Raw genomic sequence first — 23,887 nt, forward strand, 5'->3', positions numbered from 1 at the left:
TTGCAGTTAAATCTGATCGAGTTATGATGATTTCAATATCATTATTTTAAGACTAATATATAATTATTTTAGTCCAATCAATTTTGAAGATATTTCGATCGTTGACAGATGTAATTTTCCGAAAGTGGTCAACGGAATGCTTTACAGTAACGTATTTTTATAAAGTAATGATATTCAGATTTTCATAGCTGACGCGAGTTTTTATCACAAAAGAGCTGAACTTATTTAGCTCTCACCCCTCTCTCTTTTCCTACTAATTTTCGTTTCTGACACCCAGATGGTCATTTCCTTGGCATGGAAATGATTAGATCTTACAAAATTAAACGTTTTTTAATATGAATTATCAAAATATTATAACATAGTAAGTGAGGTAAATGACCGTAAATCTACTTATGTTTATAATATGTTGCATACTTGTTCTAGACTGTAATATATGCTGTAAATTTTGTATATTTCCAACCTCGTCTGTTGTTCCAGTTAAATTTCTTCTTTTCCTCAGGCTATTATTGTACAGATTATTTTAGTTCTAGATATGTTGTGGTCCCCTCAATAAAGGGTCACGGTGCTTAGAATCCAACGCATCCCCCGGATGGCCTGTTCAAGCGTCAAATATTCAGATACAGTGAAACTCATACCAGTAACTGAGTAACAAGACCAAAACACCTTCAATACAAAATTCAAATCCTTTCTCCATATAATAAATGAAAGATACGAACAGCTAACCGCTCTTTCCGCGGAGATGTTAACGAAAATCCATTGAATTGATTATCCAGTATATGTAGAGATGCATAATCCACAATTTTTTGAATAACAAATAATATTGCTATTGTTCTTTTTAAATATGTGTTCCAAATATCTGTTATTTCAATCATATTATTAATAAAAATTTATTACTTAATATTAAATATAAAATTTATTAATTATATTTAATACTTAATTTACTAATTTAAATAACGTGTGATTGAATTAATTTATCTGTTTCAACGTACTTCTTAAATTTTTTTTCTCCAAACTATTTATTTAATTTATTTATTGGAGTGACCATTTTCTGGAAAAGGTGAATTAAAAATATATGTAATTTCTTTAAAATGTTTACTTTAGTTCTATATTCTACCAATAGATGGCACCAGCAGTAAACAGAATATATGTAATCAAATTCAATCATGTCACGAGCAATTAAAAATGATCTGTATGGAATAGTGCATCATCATGTGCGAATATCGGAAATCACTCCCGTAAAGTGGAGCGGGGACTTAGCACTTTCCGATGAAATCACCGCTCTGATAAATTTCAGTGATATGCAATTCAATGATACGATAATTTCAATAATCGGTCCGTTCACTTTTCAATTCATTCACAGATTTCTTTCGAGAGCTTCCATTGGACAGATCGTATCGATTGTTACTTTCCAGTATAGTCACCGCTCCGGCAAATTTCAGTGATATCGTATCGATTATTACTTTCTATCGTGATCCAAAATCTGTAATCGAAATATCACCAGTAAGATCGTATCAAGGATTTCAATCACACCCCTCTTTGAAAAGTATTGATCACTTGTATTTGTGACTTTTTGATATTGGTTACGTAATAATCGCTCGTAAAATATTCGTCACCCATAAGTATATGCGAGCTTTTGCTAACAAACGCCATCTATCGTCTTCAATCAAGCTTTCAAGTACTTTGACTTTCATTAACTGTAACCATATGGCAATTACGACAGCCATTTGTTGCTGTCAATCCATATGTTTATATTCAAAATTCGGGCTGAAAAATAAACAGTACTGAAACGCAGGTCATCATATTTATTTTGGCGTTGGAGGACTTTTTTTATCAAGGATTTTGTAATCTTACAAATTAAAAAAACATTTCTTGGTAAAAGAATTTTAATTCTGAGAAATTGAGGTTGTTAATTAAAGAAAATGGAAGAAAAAAACGCAGATTTGTTGCCGACACCAGCGGCAAAGAAAAACAGCAAATTTAAACGAGAGTACCCTTTCCCGATTGTAACAAGTGAATGTAAAGAAAATGAATCAGATCCCAACTGGAAAATAGCAGAAGGTTATTTAGAAGGTAACTGCGTACTAGTTCATGACGAGGAATGCATGAAAAGGTTGTATTGTATGGTACGTTATCTTATTTTTTATTCTATTTCCATATGTTATATTTTTTTTATTTTATATTCTTAATCATTTTGTTAGGCTTTTAAAATTTTTGCTGTAAGAATAAGATATTGTGTGTGATTAAGTAATATTTGCCAACATAAAATAATATAGTTTCTGTTTTTTAATTTTGCTTTGAATTTCTGATAAACTGTTATGAATCAACGCGAAATCATGCTGCACTAATATAAATTGATATTTAAAAAAATTATTACATTTACTGCATTATTTAATGTTTTTGGATTGTTCTTAAAATTAGAACAACTTTTATGAAACTTTCATTGTCAGTTTTGAATTACGACTGATTCAGAACATGCGAGGATCACAATTTTGGAAGTACAGTACACTGCTGAGTATCCTGAATCATGTAGAAAAGACGAGGCAGATAACAAAAAAAAGCTGGAGTTCTATGGACTCATTTCTTTGTCCATCAATACCAGAGGATAAAATTTTTATACCGAAACACACTGTTATAATACATGTTTTCTCACTTTTTGTTGAGTACTAAGCCCTTTATTTATCTAAAGCTATGTAGAATGTGAATGTGGCTCGATGAATCATAAAAGCAGGTGTTGAGTTAAAATAGAAAGCTCTGTACTGGTAGTTTATATACTGCACTGCAAGAATTTATTTCAGAAAAAAACAATTTAAAGGATATAAACTGTTCACATTTTATCCTAAATTCTGTACAATTCACTTTGCTTAATTTTTCTTTTGATTATACCATACTCCAAGAGCAATTAATAAACACTATACATACTGTGCAGTTATAATTAGGAACAGTAGCAAAAATTGAGGTCTATTGCACACTGATGAAACAATGAATAACATGCAGAACGTTGTTTTTTCCTTTCACAACTTTTATTTTACACATGATACATAAGAGGATCATAGGAAACGCCTGTTTCCAATGCAATGCCTTGCCCTCTTCAATGAATTGGGAGAAAGAAAATTAGGCCAGATAGTACAGAAATCAGATAGTTGCAAACAGGATGCTCAGTAATGTGTAATTCGTCTCTTTTCCCCTTTTTTAAAACTACAGATGATTTTCCCCAAGTTTGAATTGGTCATAAATTATTGAAATATTCACAATTGCCTATTTATTTCAGGATTTCTTATATTCATATAAATATTATTTTCTGAATATAGTTTTAAAAAAAAACTAAAAATTATAAAATTATATTCAGATTTCCTGTATATAGTTCAGGAAATCACTGACTTAAAATAATTCATTGCAATTAGTTTAGATTATTTTGATTGCATGATTTTTTAGATTGTCATAAATTTATATTTTTAATTTGCAATTCTTTTCACAAAAATGGTGTCGTAAATGTTTCCTTGAATTGAAACAGGATTTTGAATGGTTAGAGGCACTGCTAAAACCAAATCTATTAATTAATTCATATATTTTTACAACTTTTGTTTTATTATATACAGCTTTTGTCAAAAACATTCTAGTAAAAACTAATGATACAGAATTTTGGCAGATATTTAAATATTAGATTGAGAGGTATAGTGAAAAATTACTTTATACAAAAAGTAAAAGTACAGTTTTAAAATTCATTGCTCGTATTCTATTTATCCAAGATTATAATAACAATGCCACTCTATGCTTTACTCTTCATTCTTTTCTTTTGTATTAGAACATTTACATGTTATATTTATTACTAAATAAAACCTTTGTGTGTTGATTTCTTAATCAGAAGTTAGTGCCTCTCACCTTAGAAACATGAGGACAATTTTTTTAAATAATATCAAGAAAGTAATAAAAAAAAGTTTTATTCCCTCTAAAAAATGCTACCAAATAAAGATTTTTATAATATCCTTATTCTTTCCCCTCCCCCCCCCCATAAATTTTTTACTGAGAAATGGTTTTGTATACATATGGAGATAATCTTTTCAAAGCAATATTAAGTTATGGTTACTTTTTTTACAGGGATTTTTTGGGAAAGGAACGTTATCAAAAAATGCTCCTAGAATTTGCTTGCAGAAGGAGACCACAGAATCTGAAAAACAAATGTAAGTTATGTATTGAATGTATAAATTTCCTGGAATTTTAAATTTTCTTTTGTTAACATACTACATGATAGGGTAATAAATTGATATGGGGACTGTTATTTATTAATCATGTTGACTCTGCCTTCCCAAAGATTGTAAAGTTAAAAAAGGGATGGAGGGAGACAGGAAAAAAATTAGATTATATTATTGAATTACTTTTTTATTGGGAGGGGCAGTTGTAAGGATCATCACTGTATTTAAAGAAATAATAAATTTGCTAAAACTGATACTGTCTTAATTAATTATAGTTTTTAATAGATATTTTTAAATGCTAATTTATATTTTAATTGTTAGCTAAAGATTTCCTTTAATCAGAATGATTCATTATTTCCCATTTTGATATCATTGTTAAAAATAGTATTAATATTATTTTTATGCTTTCTAATAATTACTATTTATAATCTTTTTTTGACTAACTATTTATTAGTTCATTGGTACCTTCTTAAAGTAATGTTATATCTTTTAATGTTATATGACATTTATATAATTTATCAGAATCATACTATTTTTTTTAAATATATCCTAGTGGATGAGGTATCAATATTTATTAATCTTTTTCATCTAAAGAAAATTAAAAGAATAGCTCTCTTTGCATTGAATAATTATTAAAAATATAATGTAAATAAATGGGATGAAAGTGTGTTTAGACATGAAGGGAAAAATGAAATCTATTTTAATAGATTCCTTCACATCATCAGGGATGCTGCCAGCAATGCCAGATCGCTAAAGTTGTAGAGATGCAACTACTTAGTAAACAAACAAGCAAACAAAAAAGGCAAAAGATTATTCATTAAATCAGCAATACAATTGCCAGAAAAACTATCCTGCATTTTTTTTGATCTGGTATCTAATGTATTGGTATCTAATTCAGAGGGCATTTTAAATTAGATTTCAAGCAGAGTGAAAGTGCAGTAATAAAAAATTATAAATAAACCTGTATCAGAATAAAATTACACATATAAAAATATATACAGCAAATAGATAGTTGTTTCATTTTAAACATCTTGTCTTATTACAATACATTATGTTTTTAAAACTGGCTTTAGAATATACTTAATTTTTTTTAAATTAATTTGTTTAATCTTGTAAAATGTGAACAAAAGTTTTATGTAAACAATTAAAACAGTTTTTTAAATTAAAAAAATAATTGAAATTGGAGATTTATACAATGATTTTGAAACTTTTTTTAGGCCAGGATGTGCAACAACAAGTAGTCAAGTGGAAGATATAATAGATGTTGTTGACAGTGATGATGAAGACTCAAAATCAAAAAAGTTAAAAACAAGTGATGAAGATGAAATTTTAATCTGTGATGATTCATCTAATAATGATGATTGTGAAAAAGTAAATCGTTCAAAGCAATCCGAACCAGAAGTAAAAGAAAGTTTACAACTTACTTTTCAGGAGGTAAGGTTCTTTTTTAAAAATAAATTATCATTGTAACCATATATAACATTTCTAAACAAGAGCATTTTTGTAAAGTTTTTGCTTTAATTTCTTTTCAGAATGTATTCAAATAATGGTTTGATATTATATCTTTTTTTATGGATTAATTATTAATTTCTTTATCATAATTTTTACTGTATCTTTTTGTTTCTTTAAAGGAATGTCGGATTTAGCTTTAAAAACTAATTTGATATGTTTTGAATAGGTATTTTGAATTATCTTATTTAACTCGCATTTTAAAATTACTATCATCTTAACTTTTATGTACTGTTAGAAAATTGTATTATTTTAAGTAAATTGGATAATGTGAAATAGCCCAGTGACAGAGGGTGGGATAGGACTTTTATTGGAGAGTATGTGAGAAAATTTCATGGAAACCATTCCCACTGTTTACATGTTTAATCAAAATATTAGTCTTATTTTTTTTTTCATATTTTATCAAAATATTACTTTCATTACTTATACATTAAATAAATTATCTTTTTGTAGGCATATTACTTATCGTATGCTTTAGGATGCTTGCTTGTCATGGACAAAGACAAGGTAAATAGTGCATGATGTCTTCTTATTAATTTGATTAAATTAGTCTTGGAAAGAAATTTGTGATTTAAGTTATTTTATTGTGTTTATTATTAGTACGCAAACTTTTACTGATATCTAAACAGGTTAAATATTTTTGTATATTCTATTTCATTGATTTTAAATGTATTTTGAAAGTAAGAATGGTTTGTTTAATGCTTCAATATAACTGTTTGAGGTAAATTGTATAAAGTTTAGAATTTTATCAACATTTTAAATATATATTTTAAATTTTGCTTATAATTATGCAATATGTGTTTCAATAAATTTTCTTTGTTAATTTGTCCTTTCTTTTTTTACCCCTAGAACAGCAATTAGTGTAATTTTGTAGGTTCTCAAAGGGAAAATTCTTATTTAAAAGTGACAATTTTCAGTAAAAAATAATTCTTTAAGAAAAGTCTTAAGATATTGTCATAAGATGTTAAAATTTCAGTTTAACTAGGCAATCATGATATCAGGATTTATTAGTTATCATATTTTGATTAAAAGACATTTAAGAAGTGTCAAATTCATAGTAATAATTATATCTTCGATCACCTATTTAAAATGATTAATTTTTTCTTTTACACATATTTTAGCGAGATTGTACTTTTAGGTCTGATGTTCGCCAAATTCTCTTACCTTTTGAACTTAGATAAAATAAATTTTCATTTTCTTTGATATGTTCATTAGTTAGATTTATTTTAAGTGAATTTATTGAAGATATTTTACATAGCATTGTACCATTTTATCTTTAATCTGTTATTTATATGAATATCAAATTTATTTATTTTTAGAAAAGAGACACAATTTTTATATATATGCATGCAACCGATTATTATGCGAAGTACAGGTCATTAATGCTGTTATTGTATTTAGATTTTTTTTTTTAACTTTCTTTTTTAAACAGACTTAGTCTCTGATTTGTCTGATTTTAAATAAATAATTTTTTTTCGTGTTGGAAATTTTGTTGAGCATAAATTAACCTATTCTCATTTCATGTTGATTTGGGGAAAGAATTTTCTTTTATTTATAACTACCTTTGATAACCAGCTGATACCCTGGATATATTGATTATGGTTTATTTTATTTAAATCTGTTACATATTACTCAAGAATTGATTAATATTACATAATATTTTTGAACATCAGATTATTGTAGACATTAAAGGATTAAAGGCATGTTATTGTAATAGATTTACTCTGATTCTGTTCATTGTTTGTGTGAAAATTATTCTAAAGAGTCAAATTCCTTCATATCATACTTCTAATAAAATGTATGTCTTTTATTTTTTAATGTTTATACATTGTGACTTCACTTTCTTTTTCCACATATAAACTATACAGATATTAAATATAAACCTTCTTTATGTTTCAATAATGGAATGAAACCATGCAATTAAATATTTGATCAAATAGTGGGAAAAGTTTTAATTTCATTGTAACAGTAAAATCTCTTGTTGAAAATTAAACAAAAAAAAGGGGGGGGGGGTTAAATAATTATCTAAGTTCAAGAAACATTTGCTGGATGATGAAATTTATGCAACTAAAAAGACAATTCTGAAATTTTATAGCAGTATAAAAATCTGTTTTGTATAATAATATTTTTTGGAGTTTTCATGGAAAAACATCAAAGTCTTGCTTAATTTTTAATTAATATTTTAATTTAAAAAAGGAGAAATTCTCTGAGATACATGTTTTTAACTTCCAAAGTATATCTACCATATTTTTTAACTCTAGATTGTGAGGTCTGTCTTGTGAATTATTATTGTATGTAGACTTATTATTGTACATATGTAGAAGTGTACATTGTACACATTCTTCTTTATTATTGATAGAGATAAGCTAATGTATCTGGTACTATTTGGGGTGAAAATATTTTTGACTTTTATTAACACAAAGTCATGAAATTAATTTACTTGGCACAAGACTTAATTATAATTATTTTATATACTTATTATCTTCAATTATATCTATTATCTCATATATAATTATGTTATAATCAAAAATCATATCTTGTTAAACTTCATTACTTGTTAGCAAAATCCAAAGTGTTTGCAATATAACAATGGCTGTAGTTATATATCAAATCAGTAGCTGATGGCTGCATAGTCAAATTAGTAACACATGAAATAGTAAGAATATATTTAAAATTGATGACACTTAGCACAATGACAATGTGCATGTTACGTAGATAGTTTAAAAAATTATAATTTTAATGCAAAAACAATTTTATATAAAATATTATAATGCAGAATTCTCGTATTATTCGTAACTTTAATTTTAATTGTAATTGAAGCATCACATTAGAGTATCATTTGGTGATATTATCAGTACCTCCAAAAGATTTTAAAATAATTTGGAAGTTAATTTTTATTTCATTAATTATAAATTATTTAAAAAATAATACAAAATTTAACTAAGCCTTTCTCGTATTAATTTCAGTGCAAATAAAGAAAGTGATTTAAAATATCTGCAATATCTTAGTGTGAATGAATAAATATAAAGCAATCTTTCTTATAAATGGAAGCTTCGATTTTCAGTAATAAAAATTAACAGTTTAATTAATTATCAAACCTTCATTAAAATCTTTATTATTCTTCATAATATGTGTAAACAAAACTTTTTTTCTGGTTTGTATTTAATGGAAACTACCACATGTCCAATGTAATTTTTTTTTTTCAATTTACATTAAATTAAAAATTCATGCATAGATTTGAAGGGAAAAGTGGCATACAAAATGGAAACACAAAGGGTGAGATATTGTTAAAGCTTTTAGTTGATGAATTAAGAGAATAAAAAGCATATGTACATAAAAGATTTGACAGAGATTGAATGGAAAATTAACTATGACAACTCAATTGTAGAAACATTGACATGTCATATGTGTATTGCTTCTTACTTTAAATTCTTTGAACTCTTACTCTTTAAGAACTCCAAAGATTTGATATACTTTCTTCGTATACCAATGTAATATAAATACTGAAATGGTGTAAATAACTGGTATCTTCGGTACTAGCATTTTATTTGCATCTACTCAATTAAAAAGTGTTCCATTTACTTTATTTGTTTGGCATGATCAAAAATTGCATAATTTTTTAATTATTATTTAAAAATATTTTTAATTTGTAAATGGGTTTTGAATCTTAGATAAATGGTTTGTAGAAAAAATATTTTTGATTCATGCAGAAATCGCTTTTGATTTGGAAAATAGAGTATTGAATTGTGTAGATATTAAATTTTATATGGCATGAATTGTTTTCTTTATATTCATTATTTTCTGTATTAATTTTAATTGATCGTTAAATGTCAATAAGAGTTTATTTTTTTATATTTATATACATTTAGATTTTGAATCAATATATGAAATCTAAGAATTTTTTTTTAGCCCTTAAATCTGGCAGTATTATGGACCAAGTTCTGTGAACTGACACCATCTGGAAATTTTCCTGTTATGTACACTGCATATCATCATTTTAGAAGTAGAGGTTGGGTTGTTAAAAGTGGTCTGAAGTATGGGACTGACTATGGTAATTAAAATAAACTATTTATTATTAAGTCCATGATTTCTCATAATTAATATATTTTGAAATTATTTGATTATTCAGCATTTTTTATTATTTATATGTTAATTTTTTTTAATTGTACTAACTTTTAATTGTTTCTATGAATATAGATTTCTTCCAAATCCTCTTGCTTTTTGTTAAAATGATGATTAGAATTAAATTAAATTAATTAATTATAGCAGACAAATGTTGATCAAAATAGCAAAGTTTGTTGGAGCATTGATAATTTATTTTGAGATTTTTCTTATTGTTGCCTTTCAGTTAAAAACGAAGTATTAATTCTGCTGTGTTCTATTTTCTGGGAGTTATTATGAAATAGAATTTGATTAATTCATTCCTTCATATTTTTCAGTTATTGAAATAATGAATCATATAATTTTACTAGTTATTTAATATATTTTCATAAATAAAATTTGAAAATCTCTATTTATGTTTGGTTAGTTCACCACAAGTATCATCAAGTTCATCATTGGTAAAAAAAAGGGAAATAAAATATGCTACAGAATTAACATAAGCATTAAAAAAACAAATTTTAACTATAATCTAGACAAGCTATAAAATTATTACTATTATGTAATCTAAGATAGTATGGGAGGTATAGTATTTTATTGTTGTCAGCTATTTTGCCATTTAATTGTTCTTACATTTTTTTTTTTTTTTTTTTTTTTTTTTTGCAATAAGCTGTTTTGTAATCTTTCATTTAATAATAATTGCTACTATAATTTTTTCATTATCATACTATAGTTTTCTGATAACTCACTTTCAAAGCATTTTTTAAATACATTTTTTGTTCTCTTTAAATTGTAAGGGTTTTAAGCTTTTCAGAAAAAGTTAACATGGGCTAAATGTACAATATCGAACATCAAATCTCATGAGATGTGTATAGTAAAAAATAGTTTTATTTCAGAAAAAAAGATATAAAAATGAGATTATAATGGGAAACTCAATATTTTTTTTCATTTTATATTTCCTTGTTTTGCATATCTTTACTGCTTGCTTATCATTTTTTCCTATCATGTAATTAGTAATGATTCATTTATAGTGAGTGTCAATAATTCTAGACCTTTCTGAATGAATCTTCCTTCTTTTCAAAAATTTAATTAATTATTCAAAATTAAAGCACTTTCAGATTTGGAAAACAAATTTCATGCAATAGTTTAAGAATTTGTTAAAATAAAATGTACAAATATTTGCATATTCAGATATCCTAACATCACATAAATTTGTGAAAAGCATGGTGATATTTAATTTTAGTTACCCCATTTACCTGCTAAAAGATTCTGTTTTATATTTGTAGACAAAATAATTTTAACATAAGGTTTAAAGTCATGAATAATTTAAACAATGATCATATTAGCAAAATTGTTTATAATTTTTTATGCCTTTTTTGTATGAATTAAAAGGGCCTTAAATACATTTAAGGCAAAGATTATGTATTCATGCTATTCTATTCCAATGAATAAAAAAAATTTAATTCAATTTAAATCATTACAATGCTGGTTTAATTAAAAAAATTATTTTTATTTAGTTTTGTATAAAGATGGTCCTCCTTTTTATCATGCGACTTATTCCGTAATTGTTCGAGCTTTGAAAGAGAACCTTAAAGAAGCCAGAGGCAATAGAGTATTAACCTGGGGCTCTATGGCTGCTTTAAATCGAGTGAATAACACTGCTGGCAAGGTAAAATCAAGTTTTCTTATTCGAAAATATCATTTCTTATCTAATAATATGTACAGTAGATGCTACATAAAATGATTATTTTGGACTTCAGAATTTTGATAACATTAACATTGATAATATAACCAAATTTGGTAAAATTGACTATATTTTTGTCATATCAAAGATAAGAAGGAAAAAGCATTTGTAGGTAGCTGGTTACCATTCAGGCAAGACAGGTCTGAGCTAGCTAACTTTGTTTACAATCGACATTTATATGTACAAAATAAATATTTAAAAATAGTGGTAAGTATAAAACACCAAATATGAACAATACGCTTTGGTTACAAAATAGTGGTAAGAATGTTTGCATTAAAATTAGTGGTAGGGATGTTGTACTACCACATATTTATCTCTGCACTACCTGTAGATTTTTTTTTAAGAATAATAGTTAAAAATATTCCATATTAATTGTTTTATTGACAATTATTCTTTAACAATTCACTTTTATTTTTTAAAACAATGCCACACACCAAGTTGCAAAATATCTTGTCTCCAGTATTCATTGGAAGGTTTTCTTCATCAGGCCTACTTCAGAATCATCAATATTTATTATTTAATTTTGCTCATGAGAAGCTCACAATTTTTCAAAATTTTACTTAGAACCTGTAAAATTTTCAAATTTATCACAGTGTTGTATTGACATCTTTAGGTAATCTTTTATGAATGTTAAGAATTTCATTTAATTAAATTTCAAATAATTCCTTCTTTTTAATACCCATTTTGTGTCAAAATATCACTCAGACAACTGTTTATGGCTGTTCAACAGATTTCAAACCAGATCTGGTAGTTTAGCTGTCCATTCAAATCAATCTAAAGCACTTAGTCCAGACAAAAGAATGTTAATCCTTTTGCAAGAAAAGATAACTGCCAGATATTTCTATACAAGAAAAAAAAAATCTATTAACATTGTTTGGAAACGGAGGACCATTCAATTATCTATTAAATGGTCCTCCATTTAATAGATAATTAAATTTATTATCATTTGACTATCTATGTTAAAATATAGTGATTACACAAAATTAATATTTTTTTGATTAATATTTATTTCATATATTCATTTAGATCCAGAGAATTTTAATAATATAAAGTGAATGATAGCATTAACCAAGATTACATTAAGGAATGTCCATTGTATTGATATTTAGAAAAGACATTTATATCATATTTGAAACTGATGGGAACAATTCTAAGAAAGGATTTATTTTGATTATTCAAATAAAAAAATTAGCAGCTAATATATTAAAATAAGTGATTAAAAGCTTATTTTAAAAGTTGATTTATATGAAATCATTTTCTTTGAAAGTGGTGTAATGATTAAGTGAGTTAATGATAACAATGAATGTTGTGAACTTTTTATCTATAAACAGTCTCTGTAAAAAATATCTTCAAAATTTTCAATTTTTTGTTAATATAAATTTATGTAGCTCATCAAATTGCAAATATAATTACTTTGAAAGTGATGCGAGTCCACTTTTTGCAAAAATATAATATCTAGTTCAAAAATTATGTTCAAAAATTATTTTTCTGCTTAGTTATGATAATAAATAATGTAATACCTTATAGTGCTAAGTGTATTGGACAGAATATTAATTTAAAATTATTTTTAATGTGTCTTAAAATTGTGGAGTCCTCTCAAAATATTATAGAAATTACTGATCACAAATTGTTATATTCTGGACATTCTTACCTACCAAATGATTCTGATTTTGGAATAATCAGGACATCCATAAGAAAAAGAAATTAACTTATATTCCCTAAAGATTATTAAACAATCATGCAACATAAGAAACATAAGAAGCTTATTTTTACATGAAATGAAACTAGATGATTTTTGTTTCGATGAAACCATTAGAAAATGAAATCCTAAGGAGATAAAAAAGTACTAATGGAAGAGAGATAAATTGGCTAAAGATATGAGTGATAAGTGTTTAAATAAATAAAGCATATACTATTCTGCATAAAATTTCATTTGATAAAAATACAGAGTTTAGATTTATCCTCTGACCAGGAAAATTTGAAAATACTACCACCTTTACATCATCATGCCAGGCTCATTGCATCTGAAAAGTTTAATGAAATGATGGATTTTTACCTTATATTTCTTCAATATATTATGACTTCTTACAGAAACTTTTCCATAATGACAAAAATTAATTTTACATACTAATTAAAAATTTTATTAAAAAATTAGTTTGATTCAATTGTTGTTGTTGTTGTTTCTTATGGCACTTGCTATGGACAAGCCCGCTGTTCGAAGACAGCCGATTTAAGCCTGAGGGGGGAGCACCTCTTGTTTCTAAAGTAGCGCCAACTAGGGCCAAGAGAACGACTTAGCTACACACACGTCACAACCCTTTTTACGGGGCAGACCATTCACGCATTTCATGCATTCAACCACAGATCGTAATTTAGACCTGAATCAGAGAACGATCACCCCTGATTCAGTACCCCCAGTGGTATTACTCTCGACATGGAGGACTTTGTGACCACGACAGATTTAACGCGTGTCAGCCACCAAGCACGCGGGGATTCTTCGGCCGGCGGGGTTCGAACTCGCAACCTAAGGGACACGAATCCGATGCTGTACCAACCAGGCTATCCCGGCCTTTGATTCAATTAAAAGCTCATATTTAATATTTCACAAATATATGATTTTTAATTTTTATTGACTTTGAAAGTGGTATAAGCTCATTTGAAGTCATCAAAAGTATAAATTTCTTTTAACTGATACTTCAAAAATGATCACATTTTGAATTTAATATTTAGAAAGTATAAAATGAGCTTATTAACATATTCCATTATTTTTCAAACCATTCAAATTCAATTTTTGCCCTTAAATATCTCCATAAAATATAAAATGCACTCAATCACTTTCAAAGATATATAAGATATTTTAATGTGCATTTTTTAAAAATTTGTTAATTAACTTTTATAAATTACAGCATTTTCATAGTTTTCATTTTCAAATTATTTTACAGTTGATTTTATTCTTGCATGAAAGTCCGTAATTCAAATAATTGATTAATCAGAATCTTTTAGAATCTAAGATTTAAAAAAGGTAAAAAAAAAAAAAAAAAAAAAAAAAAAAAAGGTTTTAACTTGAAATAATTATATAAATGTTTAAATAAGAAAATGCTTTTGGAATTGCAAAATTTTAAAAACATTTTAAATGTGGAAAATCATACTTGTTATTTTAATTATATTTTGAAATAATTGATGATTACATTTACTTTTAAAATTGGATCATAAATTTTGAGAAGATTAAGAAATTAATTAAAAATATAACTTTGTTATTGCCATTTTAAATGCGAATATAACACTTAAATACTCTGCTTCCAATGAAAACCATGTTTGGGTAACTGTAATTTTTTGAAAATTTATTGTTTGTTATTTGAATTAAATGCATACAAAATTACAGTAACTTTTATTGGCAATTAATAATTTACATATTAAAGTGTAACATTTGTGCAGTTTAATTATTGAAAAATAAATTGAAATCTATGCCTTGGATGTATTTTCTATTTATTAAAATTTCAAATTAATGAAAGAGTACTTCAAAATAATGAATTTTTCTTTTTTCATTCTCTTTGATTTATGACTTTTTTCAACTTCTTTTTTTTTATAGGAGATTATATTCTTGTATGTTATAAAGCCAAATGATATGCCAGAGAGCATCTATTCCACCCCTGCTTGTGTTGCAGAATTCAAATTAGAGGTTTGTTATTTGAAATTGTTATTATTTTTTTTTTGTATATATATATATTATTGTAATAATTATGTATCTTTTTAATATTTTCTGGGTACTCATTCTTAAAATTGCTTGAAAAATTGCATGAAAACCTTTAATGAAAATCTAATTTTAAATTCTTGAAATAAAGTTTTTTACTTTGGAATTTAAAACAATATAGAGATCAAAAATATTAATTTCACTTACAGGACACCAGTGACAAATATATAGTTATGATTTGATTTATATTATGATTTAAATTTTCTTCATAAGAAAATAATAATGGCTTTTACCAAATTTGAATAAATTTGGTAAAAGCCATTTAAAATACTTTGGAGTCTTCTTTATGTGTTAGATTAATGACATAATAGAGTTTTTGTCCATATTCTTCTTAAAAGAATATTTTCTTAAATTTTCAAATTTTTAAAAATGTTTTAAAATTTTGTAATTAAAGCTGATTTAAAAATATATTTGTGGTGTAGAAGTAACTAGTTAGTTTAGCATAGTTTTAAAAATAAGCATACCATTATTTTATCATTATTACATATTTTATTAAATTACAATTCTGAAATTTTTTAAAATTCTAGATTGATTATTGTTAATTAAATTTCAGCATTTAAAAAATGTTGAAATGTTTACTTATACTTTTATTCTCTTCCACTATTGGAATTTTAAAAATTGGTTTATTTAAAAAATATTTTGAATTAAAAAAAACCCTACTGAAATTCATAGATCTGTAAAAAGAAACTTAATGATTCCCGAATTGCTGTTATTTAAATTTTCCATTGAAAATTATTCAGACGTCTCACCGAGTCTTGTAAGCTGGTAAGAAACCAGTTATTAAATAAATTATATCTCATTTAGATTTAATGTAATTACCAAAAAGTAATTCAATTTTTTTTGTTATTCATCTGAAACTGATAATTATATGTATGATCCTTATCCATTTGCTGATTTCATTATGATGATGAGTCTGATTATTATCTCGTTTATTGTTTTGTTTTGATGAAAATTTCTTCATTTCCTATGTAATATTCAAAGTGGCTTTTTGTTAATGAAAAATCGAATTATATAGAAATATAAGCAAACAAACAAACAAAAAAAATCCTTGTGATTCTTAAAATATGAGGAATAATTAATCTTTTTATTTCTTATTATCCATTTTCAGTCGTATAATTTCTTTAATTCAGTAACAAGTTTTGTGAAACACTGTTGCATAAATAACAAATTAGTTTTTATTACAATTGAACAAATTGATTTAAAGTATAAATTACATTTTAACTAATACATTAAGCTATGTTTTGCTAAATCACTTAATATTTAAAAAAATTCAATTTCATAACAAACAAAAAAATTCCATAACAAAAAAAGTAACATTATCCATTCTCATTAAATGTTTTTGCAAGTGATTATAAATTTATTTTTAGAGGTTCTGGATTTATTTAGCATCTGATGTATTCTGATTTCATTGAATATAATTTTTCACTTTATTTTGTAGGAAGTACTCTACAAACGATGGGTTGCATCAGAGAACAGAGAAGAAAATGACCCATAAAATCTCTCATCAGTTGCAATATAAAATAGTTGCAATTGATTTCTTTGTAAATGTTCATTTTGCATGTACTTCAATTTATTCCATTGATCATCAAAAATCTGTTTTTTTTTTTTGTACATATGTATGTAAAGATCTCTGAACCCCCACTTATCATTAAAAAATAATGTTCATTTATGTTCATATACCTTTTTAGTTCCTTTTGATTCTCATTTTTTTCCCTCCCTACTACTTAATCATATATTCTCTTATAATCAAGCACAAATGTGACATTTGATTGACTCTGCCACTTCATTTTCAAAGTTTTCATTTCTGTTATGAAATTTCTTAAAACAGTATCATATTGTACATACCTATTCAGTAGATGATCTAAATATATGTTAAAAGCATCCTTTTGCAGTTTTTTCATATACAGCTAAATTCTGTGAATGTCATCCCTTTATATGTATTTTAACAATTTGAAATAGTGAAGAAAAATAATGAAAAAAAAAAAAAAAATTATGATCACATAAAATTAAAGAGCAAATACTAACTTTGAAGTAGTATGTAAAATAAACAGAATCAAATAAATTTCCCAAACTGCTACCAACGTTTACAGGTAGGGAAAACAAAACAAAAACAAAAGTATTTATTTTTGCCTCTGTTTAATATTGTAAAAGAAAAATTGCCAATTTTTGAAATATTTCTTCTCTAATGGAAAGAAACATTTTCTTTATGCCATTTTGTTCAAGTGAGGGTGAAAATGACAAAATAATTTTTGTTGTTTTATTCAATATCTATACATCTCTAATTAATAATTTAAAATGTAAAATTAATGGCATTTTATCATTTTTGATAAATGTGTTTTTCCCTCATCCAATAAAAACCGTCAAATACTTCTTATTAAAAATAATTTATCCCCAAATAATGTCTTTAATCATGAAATTTATGAATAAAAAGCATATTAAACTAACTATTACACATTTAATAAAATCCATATGCGAAGAATGGTAATTGTATTTTGCTAAAATTAAGTATGGAGCTTTTGTGTAAAGGAAATGAATATGTTTACAAAATTGCTTGGCCCTTTTTTTTTATGTATATATTTTATGTATATGCATTTATATATAATAATTTTATCTGATAAACTTCTATGCTGATTTTGTTTTCCTAGGAAGGGATGTATTATAAGAGAATTTTATATCAATATCATAATCAATAATTAGGTTTGATTGAAAAACTGTCAGTGGCTATATCCCTGCTGAATAATATATATTTATATAAATATTAAATTGGCGTGGAAAGTTTGTATCAATATGTATGATATGAAACATGTAGAATTTTTTTTTTTTTTTTGATAGTAACATACTGTTTTAAAAATATTCTCAATTCAACTGTATTTCTGTCTTTAAGATATTATAAAAAAATGAAATGTTAAAAGTTTGAAAGACTCTTCCATCTCATGTTTTTGAAATAACTTCAGTATCAATTTGAGATAAAGCCTGTATAGCATTCTTATCTCATGAGTTTTAATTTAATTTAAAGTATTTGATACTGCTTGTATCCCCTGTGCTTTTCAACTTAAACAATTTTTTGGAAGTTATCCCATTTTTAAAATGAAATGAAAAATGTTTTCTACTTTTTATCCTTATTGGATGGAAATATATTAATCCATGTAACTATATATTAATCTATACTATATAATCAATATATTAATCAATGTAATGAATACAGACTAGGAACTTGTCTTTTTATAAAAAAACGTATTTTATCTTCAGTTGACATTATGGAAAATTCATTTCAAAACAAAAGTTAGTAGTATCCGGTGAAATTTTTTTGCTAAAATCAAAACTCAGGCTTGCTGTGTATTGTATAAACCTATTATTCCCAACTTTTATTTACTCTTGTATTCTTTGATTAGTCTTTTTATTTTTAGTTATTATTGGCCAAACCCCTGACTATCATATCCACCCCCAAACTCTCTCCAAATATTTGTTGAGGCTAAGAACTTTTTCTGTTAATGTTAAGATTATTTATTATCATTTGTATTTTGATTTGTTATTTAGTATTGCACTTTATTATTAAAAAGTTTAGGTTATCACCAGTGTTAAACAATTTGAATTCATTAATAAATATTTTTAAGTTTTATTTTTGATTCCTTATTCTATTTTTTAACATAATAGTATTAGCTCCACATCCTAACATATGAAAAATAGTATTGAAATAATTCTGAATCAGTTTACAATGAAAATTTAACAAATGTAATAATCAATTGTTCAAATAGATAAACAATTTAAATTCAATCCTTGAGTTTGCTTTATGGAACTGATATTTTAAAAAAATTAGGTTTTAATAAAGACAAATAATAATTTCAAATCTGGATTATGTGACATTTGTTTTTGATAGATGTGTAAAACAGATATACTTTTTTTGCAAATTCTATGTTTATGAAAAATATTTACTATTTTATTCTAATACTAGCTACTTGATACTGTACTTTTATTGCTACTCAATATATTTTTCCACTGACTTGCAAAACTTTCACTTTTTTTTATGAAATGGTGGAAAAAAAAGATTATTTTTATTTTCTTTTTAATCTCTTGGGTATTGTGTTTTCTACAATTACCAACATTACTTTTGTGATTGGTTCTGATTGATTGATTGATTGGTTATGCCTATACTTCCTCCCAGGTGTTCGTGCATCACAGGTTGGAAACCTCTTTTATAGAAAATGCTTTCAAATTTAAAAAAAAATTATAGCTAAATTTTCTATTATTAAAGGATCAATATAATTAACTTAGTGTTATATGCCCAACTAATTAGATTTTTTTCAGCTCTATTTGAGGAGAATAAAAGCATAATGAATGATGTTCCATTTTTGAGTTAGGATCATTATTTAAATGAATGATAATACAAATAGTTATTGTAACTCATTATCTGGAAAACTCATTTGGGGAATCATGTTTGTCAACTAAGTTGTGTTTACTCAAAAACGGAATGAACTATACCGAAGAAAATTTAATAGGTTATTTTTGGACTAAAGTTGTAAGTTTCCATTAAATTTTAAACAAAATTTTTTATCTGGAAGTCTGTCTGGTTATGTGAACATAACTAAAAAACAATTGAGGTGAGCTTGATCGATAAAATTTCATATCTAGTTTTATCACCATAATTGCGGATGTTTGTCAAGCATTCAAAGAATTGATTGTCAATTAGTCTATATATTCATATGAATATGAGAATGGTAACCGAAAAAATGACTTGCATAATTGATCATGTTTATGTTGTCATGTGACCAAACCTTATATCTTTTTAAAATATTCACTTAATCAGGGAAAAGGAAGATATCTAAAATCCGTACTAGATTTTCTCTTTTATTATGACGCACACAATGTGTGTCACTTTAAACAAAAATTTGGAAGAGTAATCAAAATTTTGTTTGTATTGTTTACCACACACCTCTTGCATCATTCCTGTGTGTGTCTTACTTAAGGCTTTTGACACTTTCCTTCACAATTATATGTCCTGGGAGTACATATTCTTACGAGAAGGTAAATACAAAATATGTTAGATGTAAGCTGTGGAGAAAGTCTACGAGAAAAGTTTGCCACAGTTATAATTAAGGTCACACCAAAAATGACATTTCTCCTTAGACTCGATACTAAAAATTTGGCAAGATTTTTTAAATTCTGAAAATTTACCGAGGTTTAGTGAGTTACAGTGACTTTGATGTTGCTTGGTCCAAATATGCTAGAAGATAATCAATATTTCGCCATTAATGATGACACATTTTCTCGTGTTGGTATCAAATTACCGCTTTTATGGGAGGCTAATCCTGCATTGTAGTTTGTCCTGCTTGAGGCACAATTTGCTTTGGTTGGAATTACTGTTGATGATACCAAATTTAATTGTTATTTCTAAAGTTGATTTTGATATTGTAAATTTTGTTAGTGACATAATCATGAAACCGCTTGATAATGATAAACATGCTACTTTAAAAAAACATTTGATTGAATGACATTCCGAGAGCGAGGTTTCAAAAATTCGTACACTCTTGCAAGTTAGCCTTGTTAGAGTTGGAGCCAAGGAGGGTTAATAATTCAGTCGAATTGTCAAGAATAATATCAAAAAGTTGCAAAAAGACAACAACAAGAAAAAGCGGCATTTTTATTGATTTAAGTTGTAATAGCCATCCAAAATACAACTATATTTGTTCCCGAATATCGGACCGGTTAAGTGAGATGTGATGTGAAAATTATCAGTTTTTCTAGCTTGAATAAATAAATAAATAAGAATGTTAATCAGCGAAGAAAAATGTAAATGCGAAAGGTACAGATTTTAAAAAGGCGTGTAAAATGTACCGTCAAATATTAAGCTGGCTTAAATAGAGCAGAAGTAAATTTGAAAGAAAAGAATGACTTCAGAAAGGGGGGGGGATTTTTTTTTTAATTGCAACGAAATTTTTTATAATTTTACTAAAATATGTTTCATTAAAAAAAGGGTCGGGTAAAAAAAATTCAGAACGGCATCTGCATTATTTGTATATTTATAAATTCGTTTTCGCTTTCGTTGAAAATCTGACTTTTGTGAATGAGGAAAACAGATTTAAAAAAGCCCGTTAAAATAAAAATAATTATGATAATAATTTTGTTAAAAAAAATATTAAATAGTAGAATTCTGTAGAGTGAATGTTAATAATAAATGTGTCTGAGAAAAAAATTAAGAATGAAATTTCTTTTTCGTAATTCATTATTCAAATTTTTCATTTATTTACATTATTTTTCAGCATTATTTTGAAAGCTTACGAAAGCATCTTTTCGTTAATTAGACCTCTAAAACATTCTTTAGCCCATTAGCGCTGTGACAGTATCTGAGAATGAATTCTTTAAAATATTTTAAAAATTCAAACATTATTTTTAGTGTTGTTTTTCGTTTAATATAGAATAACAGATTTCTAAGTGATAATTTTTCAGATAGATACAAACGCCAATGGCGGTTCATTGTTTGAATGTTGGATAAAGCATTTTTCCAAGTCCAAGGAATCCTTTGTGTTCCTGAAATGATATGAAAGCTATCCCTGCATCTTTCATGGCACTGAAAAATGGTACAAATTAGACTCTCCATCAAAGAAAAGAAAAACTTACATTGTAGGTTGGCAAAGAGCTCATATGAAATTGAAGTCATCCAACATTAAATATACATAATTTTTAAAATCAGAATAATGAAATCCTTTGTCATCAGTGTTTTAACAGGGCGTTAAATAAACAGAAAATATTTAAAACCATATTTTAATTGGATCTCAATAGCTATTGAATTAACATAGAAAATATTTAAAACCATATTTTAATTGGATCTCAATGGCCATTGAATTATCTGTCGAGTATTTAAAGTACACATAATTTTCATTCAAACAACCGATTAATGAATTTTCTTGTATGAAATTGCCGCCCACCAAATGAGCCCGAAGGAGCGCAATTAAGGATAAGTGTCTTGCAGATATAAATAATCATGATTTATATTCCGAGTGATCTCTAGAGCTTGAGAATGTGCGATTTTTTAAAAATGTGATTTGCATTAATTTGAATTGCTCTTAAGACCACCATATTCCACATATGTAATTTTTACTTTTTATTTGCTTTTTATACGTCGTGGAAATCATAATTAAAAAAAAAAGCCATCTACTGCGATATTTAACTTAAATATTTGGTTAAATTCCTTACAGTCTATTCATTTTAAAAGGAATGTTCCAGTACAGAAAGAAAATCTTTCCCATAGGTTCTTTCTTGTATGTTATTTGTAAGTGTCTAAATTACAATTTTTATCAAATAATGTAAATTTTAACATAATTCTAATTTAGAAACAGGCTTTTTTCTTTTATATTTTAATAAAAAGTAATCAATAGATAAAATTTATCATTTTTTCTCTTGTGTGGTTGACTTAATTGCAGAGACAGCCACAATTTTCACTTCCCATGCTAAGACAATCGAGTGTTTTTTAAGCATGTTAGAGCATGATGTTTTGGTTTTGAGTTTTTGAAGCCTCAAAATGCACAGGCAGAAAATAAAGGGCAGGGTCGTAAGAAGTTATCGCCCGAAGAAACACAAAGAAGAAAATGGGAATCAATGCGAAACAACGAGGTAGGTATCGAAAGTTATATAAATTTTTAGTTAGTTATATAACTTTATAACTAACTAAATTAAAAGTTATTTCAATCCAGTTAACAGAAAAAAAATTCTGGCATCGAGAAAAAATTTTTAGAACTTGATTGATATTGAGATGGTCAAAAACCATCGCTTTTCTAAATGTTGGTGATTGCGAAATATGAGTCGTGTGAGAACACGACGTTTTCCTGTCGGATCGATACGACGCATCTTAAAAAAAAATAATGTTTTCCCATGATAACTTGAAATTTGCTAAGGCAGGTTTCAAATTTATTTATTTATTTATTATTATTATTATTTGTCTTTATATTTGCCAGGATGATTTTTATCTTTTCAGCAGTTAAAGAGATATGAAAAATCTTCTTCATTTTGGCTATTTTTAAAATTCTGTTAGCTTTATTGTACAAGTTATTCATTTACAAAATATTCAACCACTTCGGACATTTCATCCATCTCGATACGTTTTTAACTTTGACAGAATGAATTTTAAATGCCAAAAACTTTGTAATTAGCGTCTTAAAATGTTCGAGTGAGCTTTTATTTTTCGGTGGAAAGTGATGCCCCATTTCATTTCTTTATTAAAGGATAAACAAGTTTAAAGGGTATGGGCATATGTCTTGACAATTCAGTTGTTTTTCTCGATTTCATTTACAATTATTCTGGCATATTTTTCATTAAATTATGTAAATGACTGTAAATCAGTCTTTCTTATCATGACACTAACCGTGCTGGGAAGCAAAATTACACGTTTGTAACAATATTTTTCAATACACGAGAGCCGCTTTTTTCAAAGCTCTGATGGATCATAATATTAATAATAAAAGGATAAGCGTAGAGAACAAAATATAATACCAAAAGTTGTATACAATCATGGTTACTTTTCGACATTATCACCTTGAAGAATCAGACATTTGCCATATCAGAGAATACGATTTCTGATCCCTTTTTCAAAAAAAATTGCCG

The 23,887-nt window shown here is 26.2% G+C and overlaps 1 protein-coding gene across 1 annotated transcript; it reads left to right on the plus strand.

Moving 5' to 3' along the window:
- Positions 1-1,640: 1,640 nt before the first annotated feature.
- Positions 1,641-18,911, plus strand: LOC129966810 (tRNA-splicing endonuclease subunit Sen2-like). Its single transcript, XM_056081384.1, has 8 exons — positions 1,641-2,123; positions 4,096-4,178; positions 5,408-5,624; positions 6,153-6,206; positions 9,609-9,750; positions 11,315-11,466; positions 15,131-15,220; positions 16,731-18,911. Exons 1-8 carry the CDS (start codon positions 1,920-1,922, stop codon positions 16,785-16,787), a joined length of 999 nt encoding a protein of 332 aa, XP_055937359.1. The 5' UTR covers positions 1,641-1,919; the 3' UTR covers positions 16,788-18,911.
- The last annotated feature ends 4,976 nt before the right edge of the window (positions 18,912-23,887 follow it).

Source organism: Argiope bruennichi, chromosome 4 (assembly GCF_947563725.1).
Source record: "Argiope bruennichi chromosome 4, qqArgBrue1.1, whole genome shotgun sequence".
Taxonomy (NCBI): domain Eukaryota; kingdom Metazoa; phylum Arthropoda; class Arachnida; order Araneae; family Araneidae; genus Argiope; species Argiope bruennichi.